Source organism: Calidris pugnax, unplaced genomic scaffold (genome assembly GCF_001431845.1).
Source record: "Calidris pugnax isolate Ruff unplaced genomic scaffold, ASM143184v1 scaffold269, whole genome shotgun sequence".
NCBI lineage: Eukaryota > Metazoa > Chordata > Aves > Charadriiformes > Scolopacidae > Calidris > Calidris pugnax.
Window position 1 is genome coordinate 1492117 of NW_015091347.1, and position 26574 is coordinate 1518690.

Sequence of the window (26574 nt, forward strand, 5' to 3'; positions counted from 1 at the left end):
AAACATCTCTTCTCCTTAGAACAACATCTGCATGTTGCTGTTTGAAACAATGAGCCTGTTGCTAAAAAGGCCCCTGGATGATGTCATGCCGGGCATCATTTCAGGCAACGCCTCAGGGCTCCTGCGGGTTTGAAAACCAACTCCAAAGAAGTGGTGGGGGGGAACAAAACAAAAAACCAAACCCCACACCAAACAAAAATTCCAATTAAAAAAAACCCCAAAACACCAAGAAACCAACTCAAAGCCCTGTCAAGGTCAGGCCCTGAAGGTCGAGGGCAGCAGCAAGCGCGGAGACTTCACCAGGCAAAGGAGAAACCTTCCTCCTGTCCCTCAGCCTGAAGGAATTCCAACTCTTGACAATTCCATGATGCCATGAACTCGCAGCATTTGTAGGCAAGGTGCTAAGAGAGTGCAAGGCCAACTGTTGAAGGGACATCTCCCTCGGGGCTGGGAGAGTCCTGCTGGGTGCTCTGTCTTGCTTCCCTCCTTTAATTTGGGAGCCTTGCCCGTTCGCTGGGATGCTCTGGCTCAGCATCACCCACAGCCAAGGAGAAATTCTGCAGCTCCAAGGCAGAAGTCGACAGCCCTGGCTGGGACGCTGCTTCAGAAACAGCCAGGACACTCAAAGGTCCCCAACAGCCCCAGGGAGGACACCCAGCCCTTGGGAAGATATCAAGAAGATCCTGTTCAGCATTACCAAGAGGTGACAGCAACAGGAGGAAACCTCCCCTAAAGGCAAATCCTACCATTTAAGAGCTCCCTGACCCGTGCCAGCTGCAAGTTGTGGGTACACCAGGTCTCCAGAGAAAGCTAAAACACCATTTTTAGCCCATCTGCCTCCAATCCTGATGCGAGTTGGGAAGGTTGGTTGTGGCAAGCGAGGATTTACACCGAGGCTTTGCTCGAAGCGAGGGAAGGGGCAGCAGGGTGCACTTTTTAAGCTCCCTAAATATTGCCACGCTGGAAGTAAAGGGCACTGAACAAGGCACAGGGGCTTAAATTTGTGTATCATCCGCTTTGCAAAGTCTCTTCAGGAAGAAGGTCATGCCTCCTGGTGACCAAGTGGAAATTTGAGCGTGGTTACCCCATCGCAGCTCAAGAAGGGGTTTTTGGGGTGGCTGATGCGCAAGGAATTCCCAGTGACCAGAGCCCACCACCAGTGCTCCCCTGGTGACTCCAGCACCAGCCCACAACTAGGTGCTCCCAATACAGAATTACCTTGCCCGTCAGCAGGCTTGTGTTCCCATTTCTTTTAGTTTTTACTTCCCACTTCTAAAGTTTCAATCACATGGTAACTTTCCCCCCCTGCCACCTGCAGAAACATTTTGAGGATCAGAAACAGGAAGGGGACTTTTTTTTTTTTTATTCCATTGACTTCAAGGGGTACACGTGTGGAGTTTCACCTTCCCAGGAACATCCCCAGAACTACAGTAGGAAAGGGAGCTGGAGCCCAAGGAAATAATGAGCCACTCAGTTGAGGATTACAGCCTGGGCTTAAAAACCTCTGCTTTTCAAGGAGTGGCCACTCCCACGAGGGGTTAAGCAGCTGCTCATAAGCTAAGGACCATCTGTTTGATATTGTGTGGAGGAGAGTTAATTGCAGCAACTGAAGGACAACACATCTGCCTGCTTTGCACTTAAAGTTGAGGCTTGAAAAGAAAAAAAACAAAACAAAACAAAAAAACCAACCAAAACCCCAAACAAGTTCATCAGGAACAAATCCGCAGCTGGATTTAGGTTCAAACACCCCACGACAACATTTGGGCTAATACAGGAAAGAGAAAGTGAAGCTAATAAATAAATCAGCCAGCAGCAGCGAGAACAGCCTGTGTTTTGCTTGTGACCACAATTAGCACGTTACAAAAGGCCCTGGCAATATCATCACTTAATGACAATGTGAACAGGAAGGACCCATTCCCCTACTAAAACTTTAATTCGCGTGCTATTAGTAGCACAACAGCGGATGCTTCCTCTGGATTACCCTTCAGACAAGCAAGAGGAGCAAACAAACCTGGTTTTGATTCCACTTAAGATCTGGAACTAGAACAAATCCATCACAAGGATCTGGGTTTTCATGGACGATTCGATCAGCCTCAGCTTTCTTCTCCAGGATATTGTACACCCACTGCAAGAGAAATATGCAATTTCTAAACCAGCAGAGAAAAAACCACCTGAACACTTCAGGCACGTTTAGCCCAAGCTCATGGATTAGTGCATATTCGCTGCAAGCAGAATATAAACCAAAAATAACCCCAAACGACTTGATTTTAAGATGACTAAATAATTTCATGGCTGATAACATTTGCAGTTAATTACCCATAAAACATTCCAACAACAAACTCCAGGCTATTAGGAGCACTTGACTGCAAAGGTACCCCGGACCCTGCTGTGTGGCACTGCACCGCTAAATTATTCAGGGATTTTTTCTTTTCCTCTCAAGCATTAAGAACTGGCCACAGCTGGAGCTGGGGAACTGAACGGAGATGGTTTAGCCCAGTGGAGGAATGGTTGTGTTTGCCCCTAAGAGGATTTGGAGATCATTCTCCTGGATGGGAGTCCAGCGCTAAACCAGACCTGGGTGCTTTATGAATTAGGTGGAGATGGAGCTGCTAGAGGCACCACCGACTCAGAGGGGCAGCAGAATCCCTCCTCCTGGCTCCCACCAGCATTTGGGCAGACCAGCACCAACACAAGCGACTCGGAGCGTGCCAGACCCCGGCCAGGAGGGCAGTGGTGGACACCAGCTCTCCTGGGGCTCAGCAGACACCTCTCGCAGCACCACAGGGCTGTTTCCACCTTTTTACCTCCCAGCCTGCACCGAAACCTTCACAAGGGAAAGGAACCTTCTTTCTGGGAAGGGAACTCGGCTGATTTTTCCCGTTCAGAAAGGGAAGAGCAGATTGTTTGCAAGCCTGAGGTGGGAAGCAGCTCCAGCTGCTGGCAGCCAGCTCTCACCGGGCGAATACGAAAAGCCTGTGTTTTCCTGGGCAACGTGTTTTCTGTCCCTCTTGGTTTCCTGGCTGATTAGAACACGGCTCGCTGCTCTTCTTCCTCTAAACTTGAAGCTTCAGCCTCCAGACTGCCCATATTCCCTGCTCTGCTTATCCCCCTGCACTCCTCCTTCAAAGCAAAGCATCATCCAGAGATGAGTTTTGGCTGCAAGACCAGGGATAAGCAACAGAGAGAGACCAGCAAAAAGCATCCTTGCTTTTCCTGGCTCCCAACCTGCGCTTGAGCATCCTTCCCTGCACCTCCAAAACAAACTTTCTGCTCTAGCTTAAGTCTCATTAAGTATTGGACTGCCAAGGGAGCTCCCAGCCAGGTCCCCAGAAGAAAAGGCAGCAGAAAACGGTTAGGGCTTTAAAGCTGAAACCATTTTTTGAAAGGTGATTTTCCCATCAAGTTTAGGTAGGAAGCATGTTGCTGCCCCAGGTGGGTAGGGAGGACACAGCCAGCCTTGCAGCCACACCGCGTGAGCCGGGTCAGTGGATGCTGTGCACATCAGATGCTCAAGATAAAAAGAGAGCCCTTTTGGGGAGCTCTGTCAAGAGTTTAATTAATCCAGTCAAAACTTAGGATCATTGTGAACTGACCTGAATACATCCTCAGGGAGAAACCAACCTCACTTCCCTTGATCTGTTTTTTTGCCTAAATTTCTCCTCTTTTCTTCCTAGCAACAATGTCTTAAAGAAGATTAGATTCTCAAAGTGATTTGGGAAAGCAAGGCACGGGATGGCTGTGCTCTGTCACCCCGGAAGAAAAGCAGCACAGGAAGCTCAGCAGAAAATTAAGGTTTGCCCTTTGGTTTTAGGTTCTTTGGGGTTTTGTGGTTTTTTTTAACGCCTGCTCTTTTCACAAGGGCCAAGCTATCAGTGCCCTAAATAACTTCACCGATCAGATGAGCTGAATTTTAAACCTCATGTGATGGGCAGGTTATCAGCTGATGGCTCTTGCTGTTTCCAGCAAGCCCAGCGAGGAGAACACATGTCCAGAGAGTGGCACCACAATAAAACTATTATACTGAAATCATCCATGCCTTGCATCCTCCAGCAGAAAACAGAGCTGCCTCTGTAGTCCCCCGATATTTCTGTCACTCTTCACATTTTCCTTTCCGCTCGTTAAAATCAGTTAGATAAAGACAAGAAACAGCATTATGAAATGAAGGAGGTCAAGGACTGACTGTGCTGCCCGTGATTTCTCAGCAGATGCTCCTGATGGTCACCAGGAATATGTTTCCATGTACAAAAACCATCTCACAAGCATTTAGGGAGAGAGAGGCAGAGAGAGAGCGCTCAAGCAGGAAACTTAACAGCCATAAAGCAAAAACAGTGAGAAAACGTCTGTTGTGCGGGTTGCTGGCTGGTGGAAACACGCTCTTGTCTTCCTCCAGCTAACGAGGGCCACCTGTACCTTACTGATGTTGCAGCCCCAGCGAGATGAGGAGCAAGGTGTGTGCTCCAGAGGTGCCTTCTCCTCCCAGAGGCAGAACTCAGGGTTCACATTCAATTGCAAGCCATTAGCAAACAGACATTGCGGCAGTGAACGCTGTTAACCCTTCTGCTGCTGTTTAAAGCAGCAGGAAAAAGGTGTGTGTGTGTGGGGGGGGATACCCAAGGTTTGCAGTTGCTTGGTTTGGGGGGTTCATTTATTCATGGATAGCCTCAGCACAGCCAGGATTTGGTTTGTGCCCCCTTCTGCACAGGCTGGCCCCTACAGACTTGTGTGCCTTTGGTCCTTTCTTACAGACAGGGAGAGGAATGGTCAAAAAGGATGGAAACAAGGAAAAAGTCCATTGCTGCTGCCTGGGGTGAGGAGGACACTAGAAATACAGCTTTGTCACGTGGAATACAGACCGAAGGGCTGAATGGCAGAGGAGCTGTAGGCAAAGCCCCAGGAGTGAGCTGCGATGCAGGAATCCAAGAGCAGCCTGTGCCTTCCCATCTCCACAACACCCAAGGGAGTCCTAAAACGCCCCATGAACTGCAGCAACGCCCAGGGAGCCACCCTTGGAAAGGAGAGGGGGAACGCCTCGGCACAGAAAAGTCTCCAGAAACCTTGGGAAAAGCAACTTTGGGTACATCTCCCAGGCAAATGTTTTTCTGCAAAGATGCAGAAGGATGCCCCAGAGGACAGAAGGATGGGGGACAACGGGGGAACTGAGGGGAGAGGCCTGCTTAGCAGTGTATCCAAAAGGTCAGAGAGCCTCAAGAAAGCACGATGGATGAGGAGGTGGCATTTCAGGCAGCATCACCACTCCAGGAGCAGCAGAAATAACCCACAGCTGGTCCAGTTTGAGAAGCAGGCTGCCCTGCTGGATGAGACCTGGCAACACTTTGAAGGAACAACCAACAGGAAGACGGGGGCAGAGCATTTGAAGGAACAACCAACAGGGAGACGGGGGCAGAGCATTCCCAACCCTTCTGCCTCCAACCTGGGCTCTGGAGGAGACATCCAGCCCAGGATGTGGAAGAAGGAACCCAAAGATGCCCACCTCTGCAGAGGGGAAGCAGTGGTAACCCATACCTGGATGCTGAAGCTCTGGGACTGGATGAAGGGCAGCGTTATGCTCTTGTAATCCTCCCAGGTTTCACGGATGAGGTGCACTTCTTGGCGGAGGTACTTCTGAAGGTGTTTCTCCGTGGCCGGGTACACCACTGTGGTTTTTATCTCTAGAAACAAACACGTTTCCTGAGTTACCATCACAAACCAAACCCACATCGGCTTCCTTCGATTCCCCATAAATCTGCTTTCCCTTCCAATAAACGCCACGCTAACATGTTTTTCAAAGGTATCGCTAAAATAGCAGAGTGGGGGAGAACAGACATGGAAAGCAAAGAAGGGCTTTAACCTCCCAGGCTGCCACTGCTGCTTTTCTTGAGGAAGGATAAGCCAACAACACAGCCAGGGCCTGTCTTTCCAGTTCAGGTGGAGGAGTTTGCTGTCTGGAAGGGGTTTTTTTTCCCCACACTTGCTCTTCCAGGTGCATCAGCAACACCAGGGCAGAGCTGGGCCTCCCAAGGAAGAGCTTAATGTGCAATCAACAACCAGGCCAGAAACACAACCCCGGGGGCAGAGACACATCTTCCTCGTACTCAAATCCGGAGCTCACGGGATGTTCTTGAGTGAGCACCCAGCAACTTTCTGCAGCCACGAAACCAGAGGTGGCGTGAGCTGTGAGCTGGAGGAGCAGCTCCTTCCCAGAGCTCCTGGCCATCGGGAAGCTCAAGGAGACCAAGAGTTCAAGGTCACGGGGACAGATCCGGAGCTAACAACGCAGGCTTGGGGGTTATCACGGTGCGGGACGAGCCGAGGGAAGAGGGCTGGGTGATTCCCCTGCAGCAGCTGACATCAGGGACAAAAAAGGAAAACAATTTTGGAAAACGATTGTTGTTTACCTGGAGATTAAAACTTTGCTGCTGAATTTCTGTGGCATTAAATAGGGTGCCACCTCGTCACCCTGGCAGCTCTGACCTTGGCAGCAGTAAACCTTACCCACAGCGCTAAAACAATTGGAAAATATCCCTCTTTGGCCGAGAGGAGATGTGCGATAAGACAGCCTGCCACAACTCCAAGGGCACTCTGCCTTCCCAGCCAACGAGAGCTGCTATAAAAACACAGGAAGGAGAGAAAAAAAACCCCATGAGCCTGGACAGACCTCGAGGAGACGGGACCAAAGCAAGTGGCCGGGACCCTGAGACACTGCAGCTCGTGCCCAAGGTCTGCCACGCTTCCAAAAACCATGGGCTTCCAAAAACCCACTCATCGGGGTACCCATCAGCCACGCTCCACGCTCTATATATGTATAGATGCTAGCCAGACAGGAATATAAATATCTATTTGTTCTTAAAGCCAGGATTTAGGGTGGTTTAGGTTTTTGGTTTTTTTAAGTTTTCTGCTTTCTGTTCTTTTTCAAGGCTGGCGCTGCACAAGCCGGGAGGACTCGGGCTTTTCATTTCATGCCAAACCCAGCTTAATGAAATCCACAGGAAAATGCTGGTAACATGAAATATGAAAATGCAAACCACAAGGGCAGCCTGGTCTGATTCCCACCATACACATGTTCAAACAAGGTTGTTTTCCAGGACTCGATTAGCGCTTCTAGTGGGATGATGTAATAGCAAAGGGAGGGAAAAAAAAAAAAAAAAAAAAAAAAGGCTGTAGCTCCTCTGCTCCTCACTTAAAAAGACCAGCAAAGCACTGGGGAGAAAACAAAAAGGCAAAAGATAAGAAAATACCACACCCAGCCGCAGGCTGAAGCTCCCACAATTTAATGTTACACCCTAAAAAAAGCGCAGGGACTAGAGCAGAAACCCTCCTGTGATATCACTCGGGTGATAACCACAACCCGTGTGCTGGCTGGGAGGGGGGTCAGAGACCCCATTCCCCACTTCCCCAGTATCTCCCCGTTTTGGGGGCTGGCTGCTGACAGTGGAGAGAGCCACTTTGGGTACCTTAAAGCCTAGATCAGAGCAACCCTTCATGTGCAGCTGCGGTTGAGCAGCAGATGTTTGGAAGAGGAGGAGGGGGAGAGGCTGTGGTTCGCTAACGATTATTTCCCTTCTAGAGTCTCATCAACCCTGAAACACCCCAGCAATGTTAATTAGCATAAATCACTATGGCTGGAGAAGCTGTTTGATAAATGCTCAGAGCCTGACTATGATTAGGAGCCTGCGCAGGGGATACAAAGTCCCAGCTCAGGAAACATCCACGGCGAGACCAGGCTCACCACAAAATCTTTCCACCCTTGGCAACCGGCCGCATCCGTGCTCCGTTTTAAAAGCTGCCCTTCTCCTGGCAGACTCCACGTGCATTAAAGCATCACGTACGCCGTGGAGCAGCCGAAACCTACCCTGGCCTGGGAACGGGGGTAAAGAACCACTGGACACATGATGTGGGTTTTTAAGCTCGCTGGAGGGGTCAGGGATTGTCTCTCTGCCTCTGAGTCACAGCAGCCGGCGCGGTCCCGAGCGCCAGCCCAGGGACGCCACGAAGCGCCTGTGGTTTATTCTGGAAGTCAGGACTGACCGTCAATTAACCAGAGGTTATAAAAAAGGAGGTTTAATTGAAGGAACCCGGATGAGGAGGAGGCAGAGGTGCTGTGATGGCAGAGAATAACTGATGGATCAGTTGGTTCACCCCTGCGAAGGGCGTTAGGAGAAACGCTGCACCCTCGTTTTCCTGCCCAGGAGAAAAGGGATGTTGGATCAGACCAGAAACAAAACCACTTCTCCCCTTCCCCGCTCAAAACGAGAGCGAAAAAAAACCCAACCACTCAACAAAACCAAAACCCCAGCTCAATTTGGGGAACTTATGGGGAGAGGGGCTGCAGGCGTCTGTTGCCAAGAGGGGAGGATGGCGCATGTCACCCCACGCTGACGGCGCAGGACAGCCACATCTGGGAAGGAGGCAGAGAGAGCTCCTGCCCGTTGGGATGAGTGCTCCAGGCTCACCAGCAACACCTCGTCCCCTTTCCCACCGTGCCGTCACCAGGCCCTGCCAAAATCCCCCCTCCAGCTCAGCACATCCCATCTCAAACCCATGCAAAGAGCCAGGAGACACCAGGGCAACCCGCTGAGATGCCTGGTGCTGACTGCTCCCATCCCACCCAGAGACATTCAAATGGACCACTCTAGTTTTGTTTTAAATAGATTTAAACACACTGGGGAGCCAAGAGAAGCAGGCAGGGCAGGAAGAACCTGTTTCTACCTTTGGGCAGGGGCGCTTTTTTTTTTGCTTTTTTTTTTTCCTTTTTTTTTCCTTTTGCTAGTAGGATGCTGAGCTTTGGCTTATCCTCTGCCTGATCAACTCAACCATCAGGGACAGGGAACTACTGGAAAGAGTCCAGCAAAAGGCAACAAAGATGATTCAAGGATTGGAGCATCTCCCTTATGAAGAAAGACTGAGAGAGCTGGGACTCTTTAGTCTGGAGAAGAGAAGGCTGAGGGGAGACCTTATCAATGCCTACAAGTATCTCAAGGGAGGGTTGAAGGAGGAGGGAGCCAGACTCTTCTCAGTGGTTCCCAGTGAGAGGACGAGGGGCAACGGGCACAAGTTGGAACATAAGAGGTTCCACTCAAATAGGAGGAAAAACTTCTTCCCAGTGAGGGTGCCAGAGCCCTGGAAAATGCTGCCCAGGGAGGGTGTGGAGTCCCCTTCTTTGGAGATTTTCAAGCCCCACCTGGATGCTCCTGAGTAACATGCTCTGACAAGCTCTAGGCAATCCTGCTTCAGCAGGGGAGTTGGACTAGATGATCTCTATGGTCCCTTCCAACTCTAAACATTCAGTGAAATTCAGTGAAATCAGGTGCAGGAAGGTGCCAAGCCCAGGAAGCGACAGAGAAAGTCCCATTTGCACTCTCACAAGTTTTCTTTTCCTCCGCAAGATTCTTCCCTGCTGCACACAGCTCTGTGCTGTCCTCCCATCATCAGCTCTCTTCCTTCGATGCAGCCCTAAATGCAACGCACAACCTCTCCCCTCCTGTATTAATGTAGTTTATTTAGTTTTCCGATCCCAACCATGCAGCAGTCACCACGGAACACCTCATTTCAACCCACGCCCAACCAGGTCCGACCACAGCTTTGCCTCGGACATCTGGGGCTCTCGTTAGTAAATGAAATAAAAGCCGAAAAATCAACCAACCAAAAAAAAAAAAAGCATTAAAAAAAAAAAGATAAAGCTTGCAAGAGCTCGCAGTCTCTGAGGCCAGCACACGTCAGGGCAAGCCAAGTGAGCTGCTGGGGACTCCTGCCAAGGCCGTCTGGCCCCTGGTTCTCACCCACAGACCAAGCACCCAGTGGGTTCCAGCTGCAAGAGTCACGGCGAAGAAGAAAACTGGAGGTTACAACCCCCCAAAAAAACCCAGAGCGAAGCAGGGGGATGCCTCCTGCTGTCCCCCAGGCCACCCCATGCACCCCCAACTGCTTCAGGCTCCAGCTTTTTTCTTGAAGTGGAAATGCAAAGAGCTTTCTGCGCCGGGCAAGCCGAGCATGGAAACGTTGGGAGATGAACCAACCTTTCCCCACACGGCTCCTGCAAGTTTCTCCAGCTCCTCTCTGCCTGAAACCAGACGCTTTTCGGGCTGGGGAAGGCAGGGGGATGTATCACTTCCTGCATGACTGAATATTTTCCTTCCACGCTCTCCCATTTCTCCCACAATTTCTGCACTCCCTGTTGGAGAGATGGAGCCGGAGCCCCTCCCGCTCCATTTAGACATTTTTAGACATTTTTAATAAGCTTCAGCCTGCAGCGCAGGGACGAGCCATGCCCAGTGACTATAGACTCCTTAAAGGACTGCTAAGAGCCCTCTTAAGCCATTGTGGCTTTGGTGCTGTGAAACACAACATCCCTCAGCAGCCAGGAAAAGAGGAGGCTGCTTTTTTTCCTGGAAACAGCAAGCTCTCCTTGCTCAGCAGGTGTGAGCACCACCAGGAGCTGAAGGCTGGCGGGGAACGTGTTGCTTGAAGCGTCTTGACTTTTGCAATCGAGCCGCTGGCAGCAGGAAAACCTTTCCCCTTGCTCTGAAAGTGGCCCTTGCTCTCCCTGCAAGGGAGATCCCAGAGAGAGCATTTCTTCTGCCAGCATCTCGCACCTCTAGGCACAAGCTGCCTCTTAAATCCAGGTGACATCCAGCAACTGGCCTTAAAAAGATCCATGCACGCCTACCTTGGCTCTCACCAGGGCAGATACCCTCAGAGGGCACGCTCTCTGACCCCGCTCCTCCTCGCAAACTCACCCACAAATTTCCTTTTCCTCCGTTTGGGGCATTTTGGGTCGCCCTTCAGACACTCTGACCTCTATTAAGCTGGTTTGCAAACGGTATTTCCCATTTTAGCCATGTCTCTTCTAACGGCCAGGAAAACCACCAAGCCAAGGGAGACACGGATGAGGTCCAGCGCTCTCCGTGTGCTCCCAACCCTAAAAATCTCATCCTTAAGCCACAGCAGAGTGAAAATTCCTCTTCCCAGGGCAGAATGGAGTCGTTTGCTCAGGTAACATACTTCTTTTGGCCTCCCTTTCTCTGCCTTCACCGTGCGAACAAAGCGTCTGGTGCAGCCTCAGAGGCTCTTTTACCATCAAGACAAAACAAGCTTTCATCACACAGGGCTTGCGTTAGCTCGACTCCGCAGAGGAACCTCACTGGAACGAGGAGGTGGGGAAAGGCTGCAGAAAATACCCACTTTAAGCTATTGCCAAACTCCAGCCGCAGGAAGAGCCGCCCGGGGGACTCCAGTCCACAAAGGTGGCGTTAAGAAACACACTGCAAAAAAGCAGAGGGACCTGGAGGCAGCTCCCGGTGCCTTCAAGGAGCCCCCAGTCACCTGTGGGCATGATTTCACTGAATTTCATTGAATTTTTAGAGTTGGAAGGGACCATAGAGATCATCTAGTCCAACTCCCCTGCTGAAGCAGGATTGCCTAGAGCTTGTCAGAGCATGTTACTCAGGAGCATCCAGGTGGGGCTTGAAAATCTCCAAAGAAGGGGACTCCACAACCCGTTCCAGGGCTCCGTCACCCTCACTGGGAAGGAGTTTTTCCTCCTATTTGAGTGGAACCTCTTATGTTCCAACTTGTGCCCGTTGCCCCTCGTCCTCTCACTGGGAACCACTGAAAAGAGTCTGGCTCCCTCCTCCTTCAACCCACCCTTGAGATACTTGTCAGCATTGATAAGGTCTCCCCTCAGCCTTCTCTTCTCCAGACTAAAGAGTCCCAGCTCTCTCAGTCTCTCCTCATAAGGGAGATGCTCCAATTCTTGAATCGTCTTTGTTGCCCTTTGCTGGACTCTCTCCAGTAGTTCCCTGTCCCTCTTGAACTGGGGAGCCCAGAACTGGACGCAGGATTCCAGTTGTGGCCTCCCCAGTGCAGAGCAGAGGGGGAGAATGACTTCCCTTGACCTGCTGGCCACACTCTGCCCTACGCAGCCCAGGATTCCGTTGGTCTTCCTGGCCACAAGAGCACCCTGCTTGCTCATTGGCATTTTGCTGTCCACAGGGACCCCTAGATCTTTCTCTTCAGAAGCTGTCTCCAGGAGGTCCACCCCTAACCTGTACTGGTGCCTGACATTTTTCTTCCCCAGGTGCAGGACCCTACACTTTTCCCTGTTGAACCTCATGAGGTTCTCCCTTGCCCAGCCCTCCAGCCTGTCCAAGTCTCTCCATTTCCTCCATCTGGAGACTTACTTTACCTTTAGAAAGGGAGGAGCTGAGCGTGAGGAGCTTGAGTGTGAGGAGCTCGGCCACCTGAGATGCTGTGAACACCCTGGGGTGAATTCATTTTCGGCGTGACACTGCGACCCAGGGCTTGTCGAAGGACCTGCTCAATACCAAAGTTTGACCTTTCCTGCAAAATACTTCTACTGCACCACGTTGCCCAGGTGGAAACCTGCAAGTGGCAGGAGATGAAACCCTGTGTATCTCTAACCCCGAGACAGACCCTGTGCAAGGGCTCGCAGGGTCTCCGCATGATCACTCGATGCCCAGGGATTTCTCACAAGCCCTGACATTGTCCACAGCCTCATAGGAAATTCCTCCTCCTTCATTTTGGGTTTATGAGCTGCATTCCTCACGTTGACTCCCTCCATGACTCAGCTCCAAAGGGCAATTTCCTTCCCCTCCTGATGGATACAACCGCTTCCTCTGATGCCAGCCCAGCTGCCTGCCAGCAGCTCATGCAATATGCCCACAAAAAGCAGCTATTTGGCTCTGAATTGCTTTAAAAGAAGAAGCCTCCTCACTCACAGCTCGGGGCCAGGGAGCCTGGAGGGCAGCACAGGGGTGCACAGCCCCTCCAGGTCTCCTGTCCAACATCCAGAGCAGGCACAGCGATGCCAAGGAGAAAGCTGGGAAGGAGAGATGCATAACATTTCCACAAAACCTGCCTTTTAAAAGCCATTTTTAAAGTAATTCAAAAGATAAACTTAAGCAGAAGGAAGCCAGAGGGTTTTTTTTTTCTCCAAACCTGCAAGAGGAACAGCACAGACACCCATGAAATCACAGCAGGTTTGGTCCAGCCATGCGTGAGACAAACGGCATGGCCATGCTGTGCCAGAGTCATGGCACAGAGGACACACTGGACAGAAAAAACCCAAGGATTTAGTTTAACAAAAGGCACAGGATGTGAGAAGACCCAGATTCACCTGGTTTTGCTCCAGTCTCTCAGAACAAGCAGGACCCAGCGTGGCACTGATGGAGACCAGCGACCCTTGAACAGCCTTTTCAACCCAGTGAGGAGTTTCACACCTGGCATAAATCTAAAATTAAACCCAAAATTTTGCTATCAGAGTAACACAGACTGATATGGGGTTGGAAGGGACCTCTGGAGATCATCCAGTCCAATCTCCTGCCACAGCAGGTCCACCCAGAGCAGGTCCCACAGGAACATGTCCAGGGGGGGTTTGAATGTCTCCAGAGAAGGAGCCTCCCCCACCTCCCTGGGCAGCCTCTGCCAGGGCTCTGCCACCCTCACAGGAAAAGGGGTTCTCCTCATGTTTAGATGGAACTTCTTATGGTCAAGTTTGTGCCCGTTTCCTCTTGTCCTGTCCCTGGGCACCACTGAAAAAAGACCAGCCCCATCCTCCTGACACCCACCCTTGAAGTATTTATAGGTGTTGATCAGATCCCTCCTCAGCCTTCTCTTCTCCAGACTAAAAAGCCCCAAGTCCCTCAGCCTCTCCTCGTAAGAGAGATGCTCCAGGCCCCTTGTCATCTCTGCTGTCCCCTCTCCAGCAGTTCCCTGTCCTTCTGGAGCTGGGAGCCCAGGGGATTCTAGTCTTGCAATGCCACCTCGTGGGAATCCCTGGGAGTCGCCGCCTCCCAAGCAGGAGCCGGTCCAGCGGAGGAAGCAGAGCTCTGACATCTTCCCACCGCCACCACCACCGTGTCGCCGTGTTTTCCTACCACTGGAAGGTGGCTTTGTAGAGCTGAAACCTCTGATTTCAAGCCCTCAGTAGGAGTTTTGACACCTCAAGCTCCCAAAGCGAGACTGTGCCTCCTCCTACACCATGGAAAGGGCGTTAAAATAGGAGCATTTTTGGGAAAGCACATCAAACATCCCAAAAATTTAATTCAGGACCACGATGACTTCTTACTTAAGGCTTAATTTTGACTCTGTTAAACCTGTTTGTGTATCATTGTGTTTATGGGAGCATCAATATGTAATTAATTTCTGCACATCCAGAATTTAAACGCATACCAGCATCAAATTGAAGTGCTGGGCCTGCCAAAAGGGCAGCCCCACTTCCCAGCGGCAGCTGCAGAGCACCACAACCCCAGGACACCCCTCCACCCTGACAAGAATCCGTCTCGCAGGGTGAGAGCCTCATCTCACCTCCTCCTACTCTGTTATTAATCAGGTTTCGTAACACACACACGTGCACCAAATCAGCAGGGAGAGGCCTGAAAGGCAGAGACACCGGGTCCTTCCCCACCCGGGGCATTTGAGGTTACAGGATTGAAATCTGCCCTGCAAACACGATAGCTGTCTGTCCTCACCCACGCAACGCTGGGCAACAAAAATAAAGCAAATGACACCCAGGAGTGAGAAGCTAACGTGTGCTTTGCAGAGATTGTTTTCAACAGAAACTTTATGGGGAGAGACAGTGTCTTACCAGATGAACTGAAAAAATACCCAAGGAAAGCTTTCATGTGCCCAAGCCCTCTCCTTCACCTTTAAATCAAGGAAGAGGAGGCTTAGGGGAGACCTCATCACTCTCTACAACTACATGAAAGGACACTGTAGAGAGGTTGGTGCTGGTCTCTTCTCACAGGTAATTAGTGACAGAACAAGAGGGAATGGCTTCAAGCTCCAACAGGGTAGGGTTAGACTGAACATTAGGAAAGAATTTTTCACCGAAAGAGTGATAGGGCATTGGAACAGGCTGCCCAGGGAGGTGGTGGAGTCCCCATCCCTGGCTGTGTTTAAGGGCCGTTTAGATGCAGTGCTGAGGGACATGGTGTAGAGAAGGACTTTGTAGAGTAGGGGAGATGGTTGGACTCGATGATCCCAAGGGTCTCTTCCAACCTGAACGATTCTATGATTCTATGATTGCAAGTAATCAAGCAATGGCCATTTAATGAGCAGCCACTCATCAGCCGAGGTAGGTGTCCAACAGTGCAGGGAAGAGGGGGAGAAAGGAGGCAGCATCCAAAGCCTCTGGAGTGAGATGTTGCCTTCAGAGCAGCAACGATCCACTGATCTCCCCACCTGGGCCAGGTCTGCTGCTGTCACCCAAACCATAGATGGGGTGATACGGTTGGGTCCAGCCATGTCACTTGCCTGTCTCACTGCCTGTCCTACCCTCTGGAGACGGCAGGAGCACCCCAACCGGCATCCCAGCCACGATGGCCAGTCCGCAGCCGAGCCACGCAGCGAGTCACCCTCCCAGGACAACCCCACGCCAGGCCAAGAGCCCTCACCACTCAGCTCCGGGGGTGGATAGAGGTGGTACGTGCTGTAGATGTCATTGCGCATCTGCAGCTCCAGCTTGGTGTGCTTCTTCAGCAGGTCCAAGATCTTCTCCTCCTGGAAGGGAGTCTTCTCCAGGATGACTACGGCGGTTGCCCCCTCTCCAGAGGAGCTGGTCACCTGGAATAAGAACAGGTAAAGCTGTCAACAAAACACAGCAAACACTCTCCAGCCAGCGTTGGCCTCTTTGAGGCCAGGACCTGAACATCTCCACCCAGGGAACACCTTGCAGCCCCTCAATTCTCACGCGCAAACCATTTCCTGGTCCAGGCCCCGTCCAAAAATAAAAGCACTTTTGCCCTGAAGCATGGCAGGAATCCTCTCCCCATCAGGGAACACAGGTGGTTTTTTGGGAGAACACGGGATGTGGACAATGCCTCAAGCCCATCTCCACCTCCCTGGGTGCTCCCAGCGCCCTTCCCAGCTGCATTCCTGCTGACCCACATCACTGATTTCATCTCAGATACTGGCAATTGACCACAGGGTCACCGACCAGGTGGTTGGAGGGTCAGGAAGAGGGCAGAGACAGGCGTAGGGGTTCACATCCCAGTCAGAGAGGCTGTTCCTCTAGGGCATGCTAGGAACCTAGGACCTAGGCTGTTCTGGGACAGGGCAGGCTGCTGTCCTGCTCCGAGGAACCACCACCCAGACCCTGAGAGTGTCAGTTCTGGGACACGCAGGGTGAGGAACACACCCCCAAAGTGCTCCCATTCGTACAGGACCCAGGCAAGGCCTCCCTCAACATCGCTTGGGGACAGCAAAGGGGGTCACCCAGGGCTCCCAACCCAGCCACAGTCACGAGGCAGAGCAGGCAGGTCTGTGCCCGGTTCGTCAACCCCACCGCCCTGAGACTGAAGCAGCAGCTTGAACTTTCACAGAATCACAGAATCACTGAATTTTTAGAGTTGGAAGGGACCTCTAGAGATCATCTGGTCCAACTCCCCTGCTAAAGCAGGAATGCCCAGAGCACATCACTCAGGAGCATCCAGGCGGGGCTTGAAGATCTCCAGAGAAGGGGACTCCACGACCTCCCTGGGCAGCCTGTCCCAGGGCTCCATCACCCTCACCCTAAAGAAGTTTTTTCTCATATTTGAATGGAACTTCCCATGTTCCAGCTTGAGCCCGTTGCCCCTTGTCCTATTGCTGGAAACCACTGAAAAGAGTCTGGCTCCAACATCCTTCAACTCACCCTTTAGATACTTGTCAGCATTGATAAGGTCTCCCCTCAGCCTTCACTTGTCCAGGCTAAAGAGTCCCAGCTCTCTTAGTCTTTCTTCATAAGGGAGGTGCTCCAATCCCTCCATCATCTTTGTTGCCCTTCGCTGGACTCTTTCCAGTAGTTCCCTGTCCCTCTTGAACTGGGGAGCCCAGAACTGGATGCAGGATTCCAGTTGTGGCCTCCCCAGTGCAGAGCAGAGCGGGAGAATGACTTCCCTTGACCTGCTGGCCACACTCTGCCCTACACAGCCCAGGATTCCATCGGCCTCTTGGCAACAAGAGCACATGGCTGGCGCATGGAAAGTGTGCTATCTACCAAGACTCCCAGATCCTTTTCCTCAGTAGTGCTTCCCAGAAGATCCATCCCTAACCTGTATTGGTGCCTGGGGTTCTTTTTCCCCAGGTGAAGGACCCTACATTTGTCCTTGTTGAACCTCATGAGGTTCTTCCTGCCCAGCTCTCCAGCCTGTTCAGGTCACCCTGGATGGTGACACAGCCCTCAGGGGTGTCAGCCACCCCTCCCAGTTTGGTATCATCAGCAAACTTGCTGAGGATACACTCTGTCCCCTCGTCCAGGTCACTGATGAATATGTTGAACAGCACTGGACCAAGTATTGACCCCTGGGGGACACCACTGGTCGCAGGCCTCCAACTTGACCCCGCTCCACTAATTACGACCCTCTGAGTCCTGTCACACAACAAGGACTCAATCCACCTCACTGCCCCCTCATCTAGCCCACACTTCCTTAATTTTCTAATGAGGATGTTATGGGAGACAGTGTCAAAAGCCTTGCTGAAGTCAAGGTAGATGACATCTGCTGCTCTCCCTTCATCTAGCCAACCAGTTACAACATCACAGAAGGCTATCAGATTGGTCAAGCATGATTTACCCTTGGTAAATCCATGTTGACTAATACCAATAACTTCTTGATCTTTAATGTGTTTGGACATGATAGCCAGCACGAACCGTCCTCGTCACCAACTCAGATGTCCATCTCCAGGAGAGAGGAGCCAAGGCAGCTGCACTGCTCCCGTGCCATGGCCAGGCTCTCCAGCTATGAAACTTATAGAGTTATTACAAATTTCCCTTTTATGGCACCTGATGGACATGCCTACCCTACGTACAGCCCTAGAGTCCTCATCTTCCTTGCAATTCAATGCCGCTTTACCCACCCAGCACGAAAAACCTGCTCGCTGGGCCAAAAGCCACAAATAAGAAAAAAAAACCAAAAACACCACAGGCTTGAAATAAAGTTTCCAACGCGACAAACCCCCTCCCAGCTCCCACAGCAACAGCGGGAGGAATGAGGAAAAATGAACCTGCAGCTGGAAGGAAGGGTTCCAGTGAGCCGGGCTGTGAGAAGCCACCTCGTGTGTGTGTGTGTGTGTGTGTGTGTGTGTGTGTGTGTCCCGCCCCGCCCGGGCCAAATCGGGGCAGAAAAAGGGTATATGGGGCCGATTAAAGGTGGGATGGGGACGGGGGAGAGGGAGGGGTGAGCGGGGACCTGCCCCTTGGTCCATCGAGAGGGGCGTGGCCTCTCATACGGGGGCGTGGCCTGTTGTTAGGGGGCGTGGCCTGTTGTCAGGGGTACGGTCCGCTGTCAGGGGCGTGGCCTGTTGCCAGGGGAACGGCTGCTGTCAGGGGGCGTGGCCTCCCCCGACCCAGACGCTGACAGGACTAAAGATGGCGGGCCCGAGCGGGCCTGGATCCTCCCCCCGCCCCTCATCGCCCCTCCCGGTACCTCCCCGTGCAGGAACACGGCCTTCTCCCGCGCCGACTCCCGCAGCACACGCCGCAGGCGCAGCTCCGCTAACGGGAAGGCGGGGACGGCGGCCCCGTCGTGGGGCTGGGCCCCGGCCTCCGCCTCCTCCTCCTCACGCTTCCTCTTGGGCCGCGGGCTCTCCGCCATGGCGCCCACCCCCCCTTTCCCCGCGCGCGCGCACTGCGCATGCGTGGCGCCGCCGAACGCGGGGCGGGAAGGCGGGAACGGAGAAGAGCGCCCCCTGGCGGCTCGGCGGGGTCACTCGCACCACAGACAACCACAAGCCAGGTGGATTAAAAAAAATAAAATATATTACCCCCCAAAATTTACCACTTTTACATTTTCATAGTCCCAACAAACCCGCGCGAGGAGGGCGAGGCTTAGTGTTTGCGTGAAGAGCAGTGGGAACCTGCTGGAGGATGTCCCTCTGTCCCCCACTGAGGGGGGGTTGGCCACCAGGAGAATGGTGGCATCAAGGGGGGGTTTGGCCACCGAGAAGGTAGTGGCATCTCCAAGGCGGGGTTTGGCCACCAGGAGGGTAGTGGCATCTCCAAGGGGAGGGGTTGGCCACTGGGATGGTGGCAGCATCACTGAGGGGGGGGGTTTGCCACCACGATGGTGGTGGCATCACCAAGGTGGGGTTTGGTGGCCATCACCAAGGGAGTGGTTGGCCACCGGGATGGTGGCATCACCAAAGTGGGGGTTGTCCACCGGGATGGTGGTGACATCACCAAGGGGGGGTTTGGCCACTGGGAGGGTGGTGGCATCTCCAAGGGGGGGTTTGGCCACCACCATGGCAGTGGCATCCCCAAAGGGGGGCTTTGGCCACCACAAGGGTGGTGGCATCACCAAGGGGAGTTTTGGTGGCATCACCAAGCGGGGGGGTGGCCACCGGGATGGTGGTGACATCCCCAAGGGGGGGTTTGGCCACCTCGAGGGTGGTGGTATCCCCAAGGGGGGGGGTTGGCCACCAGGATGGTGGTGGCATCCCCAAGAGAAGGTTTGGTGGCATCACCAAGGGGGGGGGTGGCCACCGGGATAGTGGCATCACCAAAGCAGGGGTTGGCCACCGGGATGGTGGTGACATCCCCAAGGAGGTGTTTGGCCACTGGGAGGGTGGTGGCATACCCAAGGTGGGGGGGCTTTGGCCACCAGGATGGTGGCGTCACCAAAGTGGGGGTTGGCCACCGGGATGGCGGTGATGTCACCAAGGTGGGGTTTGGCCACAAGGAGGGTGGTGGCATCACCAAGGTGGGGAATTGGCCACCAGGACGGTGGTGGCATCACTGGAACATGGCAGGCTCCACAGATGCAGGGGCCTCCCCGTCTTCAGCTACCAGGGCTGGTCCACGCAGCTCAGTTTTGGCCCCCTGGGACATGGTTGTCTCCGGATCCTGTGGTGGCAGCAGCAAAATGCTGCAGGGGAACCTCCGCCTGCTCCTGGCACTACTCACTTCCACTGGTGGAGCTCCGGCACAGCTCCTGGAGATCTGTGGAGGCAGATGAGCATCATTAGCAACCAATTAATCTAAAAAAAAAAATAAAAAAATCAACTACTTTGATAAATTTACGAAATGCAGTCCCTTCCCATGGTGTCCACCCCACCAGAGTGACGTCCCACCACCGTCCCCCCGGTGTACTCACAGCGAAAGACGGTATCTCTTATCTGCTTGAAGCTCTTCTCCTTCAGCGCCATGTAGATGTAGTAGAGGTTGCGCAGCTCCCTGGGATAATCCTTCCGATCGACATCCTTCACCACCGGGATGGTCCGCCCATTGGCCATCGGAGCTTCAGCCAAGGCCTGGTGCATCTGGTACTTGCACCACGGGTCCTGGAGGAAGCCAGGGGTGATGAGCATCACCCAGCAGTGGCTGTTTTGCACGGCATCGCATAGTTCCGTCATCACCGCGCTCCCCGGCGTCGCGTCCCGCAGCTGGAGGAAGCAACGGAAGCTTTCTGGTTGCCCCTCCAGGTAGGACACCAGCTCCTCCACCAGTTCCAGGTCCACCTCGCTGTGGCAGATGCAGACGTCGTAGCTCTTGGTCCACCGGGCGCTGCCCGAGGCGCTGATGTCCAACACCGAGACGGGTGACGGACAGACAGACCTGGCCAGGCTCGTGCTGGGAGAGGAACCAGAGCTCTCCACAGAGGACGAGGAAGGTGAGGATGAAGCAGAGCGGCTGGTGCTGAGGCTGCTCTCCACCGAGCTGGGCTTGGACTTGTGCAGGAGCCGCCTAAACCAGCCTGCGGAGGTGGAAAGACCACGTTTGGGGTGAGGTTTGGGCTTCCTAAGGGGCTTGAGCAGCATCACCCACTCAGCGGGACGCCCCCAGATGGAAAGAGCCGGGTGGGATCTCACCCTGGTCCCCAAAAAACCACCCCAGCCCCTAAAACCTTGGCTGTCCATGGGCCCTCCCGTGTTTCGGTGGGGAGGGGACAGAGCTGGAGGGTTTATCCCACCCCTGGCACCAAGGGAGCCCAGACTCACCGGCCATAGCGGGTAGCGCGCTGCTCAGCCACCGACCGCCAGTGCGAATCCTCTCCTGCCAGCAGGAAAAAGGGATAAAAACAGACAAAAAAAAAGAAATTATGAGAGCAGGAACCTCCTCACAGCAGATCCCAGCCCAGGAGCTCAGTGCGGTTTCTTCTAGGGACAGCCAGCTCGGGGGTGTTTGCCCCAAAAATCACCCCTGGCAGAGTTTTCCACATCCAGGACAGGTTGGGGGCTGACTTGCTGGAGAGCAGCTCTGAGGAGAAAGACCCAAGTCCTGGAGGACAACAGGATGCCCATGAACCAGCAACGGTGCCCTGGTGGCCAAGAAGGCCAATGGCATCCTGGGGGACATGAAGAAGAGTGTGACCAGCAGGTGGAGGGAGGTCATCCTGCCCCTCTGCTCTGCCCTGGGGAGGCCCCATCTGGAGCACTGGGTCCAGTTCTGGGCTCCCCAGTTCAAGAAGGACAGGGAACTGCTGGAAAGGGGACAGCAGAGGGCTACAGAGATGATGAGGGGCCTGGAGCATCTCCCTTACGAGGAGAGGCTGAGGGACTTGGGTCTTTTAGTCTGGAGAAGAGAAGGCTGAGGGGGGATCTGATCAACACCTATAAATACTTCAAGGGTGGGTGTCAGGAGGATGGGGCCAGTCTTTTTTCAGTGGTGCCCAGGGACAGGACAAGAGGAAACGGGCACAAACTTGAACATAAGAAGTTCCACCTAAACATGAGGAGGAACTTCTTTCCTGTGAGGGTGGCAGAGCCCTGGAAGAGGCTGCCCAGGGAGGTGGTGGAGTCTCCTTCTCTGGAGACATTCAAACCCCACCTGGACACGTTCCTATAGGACCTGCTCTGGGTGGACCTGCTCTGGCAGAGGGTTGGAGGAGATGATCCCCAGAGGTCCCTTCCAACCCCAGGTGATTCTGTTCCCCTCTCACCCCCCACCAAGGACACCCACCTGCAGCGAGCAGGGCCAGCAGCCAACGGCCAGCAGAGCCCGTCATTCCTGGCGGCGGGGAAAGGATCCTGCAGACGGGGGAAGCAGGGATCACCGGAGATCAACCACCTGCTGGCAAACTAAAGATGGATTGGCTGGATTCCCAGATCCCGGCATCCCCAGCACCCCTTGCCAACCCACACCTTGGCTCCCAGCGTGGTTTGGGGGTGCCCGGACCCTCCCCATGCATCCCCAGGAGCAACCGCAGCTGCCGTTTTCCACTTCTTGCATCAGCCCCTCCCAAAATAAAACACCCCCAAGTCACACTGAAACCTTTCCCCCACCCCAAAAATGGCACAGGACCGTGACAAATACAGGAAAGACCCCGGCACACCCGCGGAAACCACACTCCCCATGCAAGCCACTGCTTAGTAATAGCAAAAAGCTCAAGGGTGGCTTGAATGACAAGCAGCAACAGGGAACGGCAGGGGGAAAATTTGGGGAATGCCTACCTTGGATGCAGGAATCGGGCAGCAGAGCAGGGAAGGAGGAGGCATCAGCCCCTGGGTTCAGCAAGAGGGAAGATCTTCCCAGGATCACCTTGGTGAGAAAGGAGAGTTTGGCTGGCAGCACGTTCACTCTGGAGCCTAACGAGATCCGCGGCGAATGGAGAGGCTGGATCCATCCTTACAGCCTCCCCATCTGAGAGAGGTTTCCGACAGAGCGGCCCCGGGATGGAAGGGAGGAATGGGGGACACCCACCAGCTTCCCTGGGAATGGCACAGAGGAGTTTGCCCCGTCCCTCTGCAGCCTGTCCCCCCCCTCTCCCTGAGACCCCGACTCCCGGCAGGTCCGGGCTCCTCCGGGGCGTGCGGAAGTGCAGGCAGGGGAAGTCGGCTGCGAAACCAGCCCTCCCCGGGGCCTCCCTCCCACATCCGCCACCGGCCAGGCGTCACCCTGCCCAGCCCTCCCTGGCAAGCCTGGACCTGTTTCCCTTCCCAGTTGTATAACCAGACACCGACGGGTCCATCTCCACCGCTCCCGCTTCTGAGGTATATTTACCAAACAAGTAAAAAAAACAAAAAACCCTCCCCTGTCTCTCTTTTCCCAGGTGGCATCCCACCAGTGCCATGCAGCACAGCTCCATCCACTGGTTTCGGAAAGGTCTCCGGCTGCACGACAACCCGGCGCTGCTGGCGGCGGTCACCGATTGCCGTCGCCTTCATCCCCTCTTCATCCTCGACCCCTCCGGCAGCCGGGCAGGTGCCAACGCCTGGCGCTTCCTCCTCGATGCCCTGCAGGACTTGGACAGGAGCCTGCAGGAAATGGGCTCCAGGTGAGTCCTGACGGGGTCTCGAGGGGGTTTGGTGGGATCTTGAGGGGGTCTGGTGGGGTCTCGAGGGGGTTCGTGCCCACCCAACTCCCCATTAGGCTGTTCGTGGTACGGGGCTGCCCGGAGGAGGTGTTTCCCCGTCTCTTCCATGCCTGGGGGACGACAAGGTTGACCTTCGAGGTAGACACCGAACCCCTGGCCCACCGGCGTGACGCTGCCGTGGCCGAGCTGGCGGCCCAGCACGGCGTAGAGGTGATCCAGAAGGTGTCCCACACCCTCTACGACACCGAGAGGTGGGTGCTCAGCGCCATCCCTTGGGGTAGGGGTGAGCCAGCACCGGTGCCAAACACATCCCTCCATCTCCCACCCCAGAATCCTCGCCTTGAACGATGGCAAAGCCCCCATGACCTACAAGAGGCTGCAGAGCCTCCTGGCATCCCTGGGACCCCCGGAGAAGCCGGCCCCGGCACTCACACGGGAACATCTCCAGGGTGAGGAAGGGGTGGACCTTGGGGGTGGGTAGAGCACAAAGCTGGGACAGCACCTCCCTCACTGTTCACCCTGAAGAGGAGCAATGGCCGTCACACCCCCACTGTACACTGTGCCCTAGGCTGCCGCGTCCCGTGCCAGGTCAGCCACAACGCCGACTACGGGGTCCCCACCTTGGAGGAGCTGGGACAGGACCCCACCAAGGTGGGGCCTCACCTCTACCCTGGTGGGGAGACAGCAGCGCTCACCCGGCTCGACACACACATGGAGAGGACAGTCAGTGCTGGGCACCCATCACCCTAATTCCGGGGCCGCTTTGCCTCTCCCCATCCCAAAACATGATCCCGGTGTGTGTGTCCCCCATCCAGGCCTGGGTGTGCAGCTTCAAGAAGCCTGAGACGGAGCCCAACTCGCTGAGCCCCAGCACCACCGTCCTCAGCCCCTACCTCAGATTTGGCTGCCTCTCGGTCCGCACGTTCTGGTGGCGGCTGGATGAGATCTACCAAGGGGTGAGGTGGAATTTCTAGGGTGGAGGGGAAGAGGGTGAGCAGGGGGGAACCTGCAGAAGGGGTAAGGGGGGCTGGAGAAGACAGGGGCCAGCCCAGCTGGAGGCACTGATCCTGGCTTTGCCGGCAGCGGGAGCACTCCCAGCCCCCCGTCTCTCTGCACGGGCAGCTCCTCTGGAGGGAGTTTTTCTACACTGCCGGCGCCACCATCCCCAATTTCGACCAGATGCTCGGCAACCCCGTCTGCCTGCAGGTCGACTGGGATGACAACCCCCAGCATCTCCAAGCCTGGAGGGAGGTACTTCCCTCAGGGATAAGCCCTGAGTCCTCTGACGTCCCCCTAAATATGTCCCCCTGCTCCATCTAACCCCAACGTCCCACGCCAGGGCCGGACGGGCTACCCCTTCATTGATGCCATCATGACCCAGCTGCGTTCCGAGGGCTGGATCCACCACCTTGCTCGGCACGCCGTTGCCTGCTTCCTCACCCGTGGGGATCTCTGGGTCTCCTGGGAAGAAGGGCTGAAGGTGAGGATACCTCCCCCAACACCCACTGGGGTCTTGGGGGACCTAGTTCCCATGCCACTGGGGTGTCCCACAGGTCTTTGAGGAGCTCCTGCTAGATGCAGACTGGTCCCTCAACGCTGGCAACTGGCTGTGGCTGTCGGGCAGTGCCTTCTTCCACCGATATTTCCATGTCTACTCGCCTGTCACCTTTGGAAAGAAGACAGACCAGGATGGAGCATACATTCGGTAAGCACGAATCCCAAAGCCATGTGAAACGAGGGGGCAGTCTCCCCGGTGACTTTGACCCCTCGCCGTAGGAAATACCTTCCCATCCTCAAGGATTTCCCCACCGAGTATATCTACGAGCCCTGGAAGGCACCCCGGGCCGTGCAGGAGCGGGCGGGCTGCCTGGTGGGCACCAACTACCCCCAGCCCATCGTGGAGCACCAAGCAGTGAGGGAGAGGAACATGGGGCGCATGAAGGCAGCCCGTGCCCGGAAAGGTAATGGATCCCCCAAGAAGCACCAAGCTCCCCCCACCGTTCTGCTGTCACCCCGGCTGCCCTCCTCTCCTCCAGCCAACAAGCGGGAGCCACCGGCCAGCCCTTCGGTAGCCGAATCGCAAAGGAAAAAGCCCAAGGCTGAGCAACGCTGACCTCACAGGGACCCAGGCAGCTGCCAGTCACTGGTCTGGCACCATTTGTCCCTTTTTGACCTATTTCACTCAAACTGCCTCCCTTCATTAATCCCTTCCTCTCCCACCCTGGGGCTGATGACTTTGCTGCTGCTGCCACCCCAAAAACCAACTCCCCAAACCGGGACGTGCCCCAAAGACAAACACCACCCCAAGTCCTCGAGGAGCAACACCCCACTGGACAAAGCTCCACCCCAGCCTTAGCTAGAATATAATCATTATTAAAGGGATCAGAGTAATTAAGAAAGCCCAGTTTGATTCACAACGTGCCTTGACCCACCAGCACCAAGTTGAAATCCCCTGGCTACATTGTCAGCGGCCTAGCTGTCACAGAGAAGCCTGCAAAGAGCGTTAGGAAAGGGGTCGAGCGCGAGGCTGTGTCAAAGCCAGCCCATGGGAAGGCGCTCAGGTGAGAAAATAAGGCTAGTTTCGCCTTTAAATACACCCACCATCAATACTGTTTATTTATGGCGCCAACAGAAAGTGACACACAGCTATCCTGAAAGCCAGAGAACTGCTCCTCCTCTGGAGTACACCCCAACTCCCTCACACAGAACTGCAGCGGCCTGACAAGGCCAAGCGCTGCTCCTGCTACTTCCCGGGGCCAGACACACCGCTGCAGGGACATAAGCCCAAGGCGAGAGGCAACTCGAGGAAGGCAGGCCTCTAAAGGGTACACAGGCCACAACCACGCTTAGAACACTACCCTCAGATACAGAATACCCCACCACCACCCTTCGCCCACAGACAGCTACTAGCGAGCCCCGCCTCCGCCCGCCACCTTTTATACCCCACCAGGCATCGCGAGAACAGAGCTGAACTCTCGCGCAAGCGCCTCTCCTTCTCCTTCCCCCTCCCTCCCCGGCGCGGACCTGAGGTAGTCCCGCCCCTTCCCCTGCAAGCCAACACCGCCACCCTTCGCCCACAGACAGCTACTAGCGAGCCCCGCCTCCGCCCGCTACCTTTTATATCCCACCAGGCATCGCGAGAACAGAGCTGAACTCTCGCGCAAGCGCCTCTCCTTCTCCTTCCCCCTCCCTCCCCGGCGCGGACCTGAGGTAGTCCCGCCCCTTCCCCTGCAAGCCAATGAGAGGGTGGGGCGGAAGGGAGGGCGGGCCAATCCCTTCCCGTGGGTCGGGCGCGCGGGAGCCAGGTGAGTGCGGGGCGGTGGCGGAGGGG

The 26574-nt window shown here is 54.6% G+C and overlaps 4 protein-coding genes across 11 annotated transcripts in view; 2 read left to right on the forward strand and 2 right to left on the reverse strand.

Annotated features, from left to right (window-relative positions):
* Window positions 1-18596, reverse strand: part of DCPS (decapping enzyme, scavenger) — a 24209-nt gene extending 5613 nt beyond the window's left edge. Inside the window, exons 1-4 of the mRNA XM_014961039.1 lie at window positions 18420-18596; window positions 15411-15579; window positions 5524-5669; window positions 2012-2125 (exon numbers count right to left, since the gene is read on the reverse strand). Coding sequence (XP_014816525.1) covers window positions 2012-2125; window positions 5524-5669; window positions 15411-15579; window positions 18420-18587 — 597 coding nt within the window. The 5' untranslated portion in view covers window positions 18588-18596. The remainder of the gene's footprint in view (window positions 1-2011; window positions 2126-5523; window positions 5670-15410; window positions 15580-18419) is intronic.
* A 137-nt stretch (window positions 18597-18733) lies between these two features.
* On the reverse strand, window positions 18734-24720 carry TIRAP (toll-interleukin 1 receptor (TIR) domain containing adaptor protein). Of its 7 annotated transcripts, none has more exons than XM_014961033.1 (6): window positions 24684-24720; window positions 22381-22468; window positions 21890-21997; window positions 20929-20983; window positions 20085-20684; window positions 18734-19930 (listed from the first exon to the last, which is right to left on the reverse strand). In XM_014961033.1, exons 4-6 carry the CDS (start codon window positions 20933-20935, stop codon window positions 19887-19889), a joined length of 651 nt encoding a protein of 216 aa, XP_014816519.1. In that variant the 5' UTR covers window positions 20936-20983; window positions 21890-21997; window positions 22381-22468; window positions 24684-24720; the 3' UTR covers window positions 18734-19886. The 7 variants fall into 7 exon arrangements, with proteins under 7 accessions (XP_014816519.1, XP_014816516.1, XP_014816518.1 ...); XM_014961030.1 differs by having other exon boundaries at window positions 21890-22008; window positions 24684-24698; XM_014961032.1 differs by lacking the exon at window positions 24684-24720 and adding an exon at window positions 22631-22860.
* On the forward strand, window positions 22874-25931 carry LOC106899277 (cryptochrome-2-like). 2 transcript variants are annotated; one of them, XM_014961025.1, is made up of 9 exons: window positions 22874-23204; window positions 23300-23494; window positions 23574-23692; window positions 23812-23966; window positions 24059-24199; window positions 24327-24494; window positions 24583-24723; window positions 24797-24948; window positions 25020-25931. In XM_014961025.1, the coding sequence occupies exons 1-9, from the start codon at window positions 22999-23001 to the stop codon at window positions 25354-25356; spliced, it is 1614 nt and encodes a 537-aa protein (XP_014816511.1). In that variant the 5' UTR covers window positions 22874-22998; the 3' UTR covers window positions 25357-25931. The 2 variants fall into 2 exon arrangements, with proteins under 2 accessions (XP_014816511.1, XP_014816512.1); XM_014961026.1 differs by having other exon boundaries at window positions 25042-25289.
* Window positions 25932-26481: 550 nt separating this feature from the next.
* FAM118B (family with sequence similarity 118 member B) overlaps window positions 26482-26574 on the forward strand; it is an 11442-nt gene continuing 11349 nt past the window's right edge. Inside the window, exon 1 of the transcript XR_001414037.1 lies at window positions 26482-26548. The gene's annotated coding sequence lies outside the window, so the exon portion shown is untranslated. The remainder of the gene's footprint in view (window positions 26549-26574) is intronic.

Excerpts from the sequence above, each read along its gene's own strand:
- TIRAP (XM_014961033.1), bottom strand. Across the intron at positions 19,931-20,084 it reads AAGAGATACCGTCTTTCGCT|ATCTCCAGGAGCTGTGCCGG; the intron begins GTGAGTACACCG and ends CTGCCTCCACAG.
- LOC106899277 (XM_014961025.1), top strand. The coding sequence starts at position 22,999 with ATGCAGCACAGCTCCATCCACTGGTTTCGGAAAGGTCTCCGGCTGCAC. Across the intron at positions 23,205-23,299 it reads CTGCAGGAAATGGGCTCCAG|GCTGTTCGTGGTACGGGGCT; the intron begins GTGAGTCCTGAC and ends ACTCCCCATTAG. Across the intron at positions 24,949-25,019 it reads CAGGATGGAGCATACATTCG|GAAATACCTTCCCATCCTCA; the intron begins GTAAGCACGAAT and ends CCCTCGCCGTAG.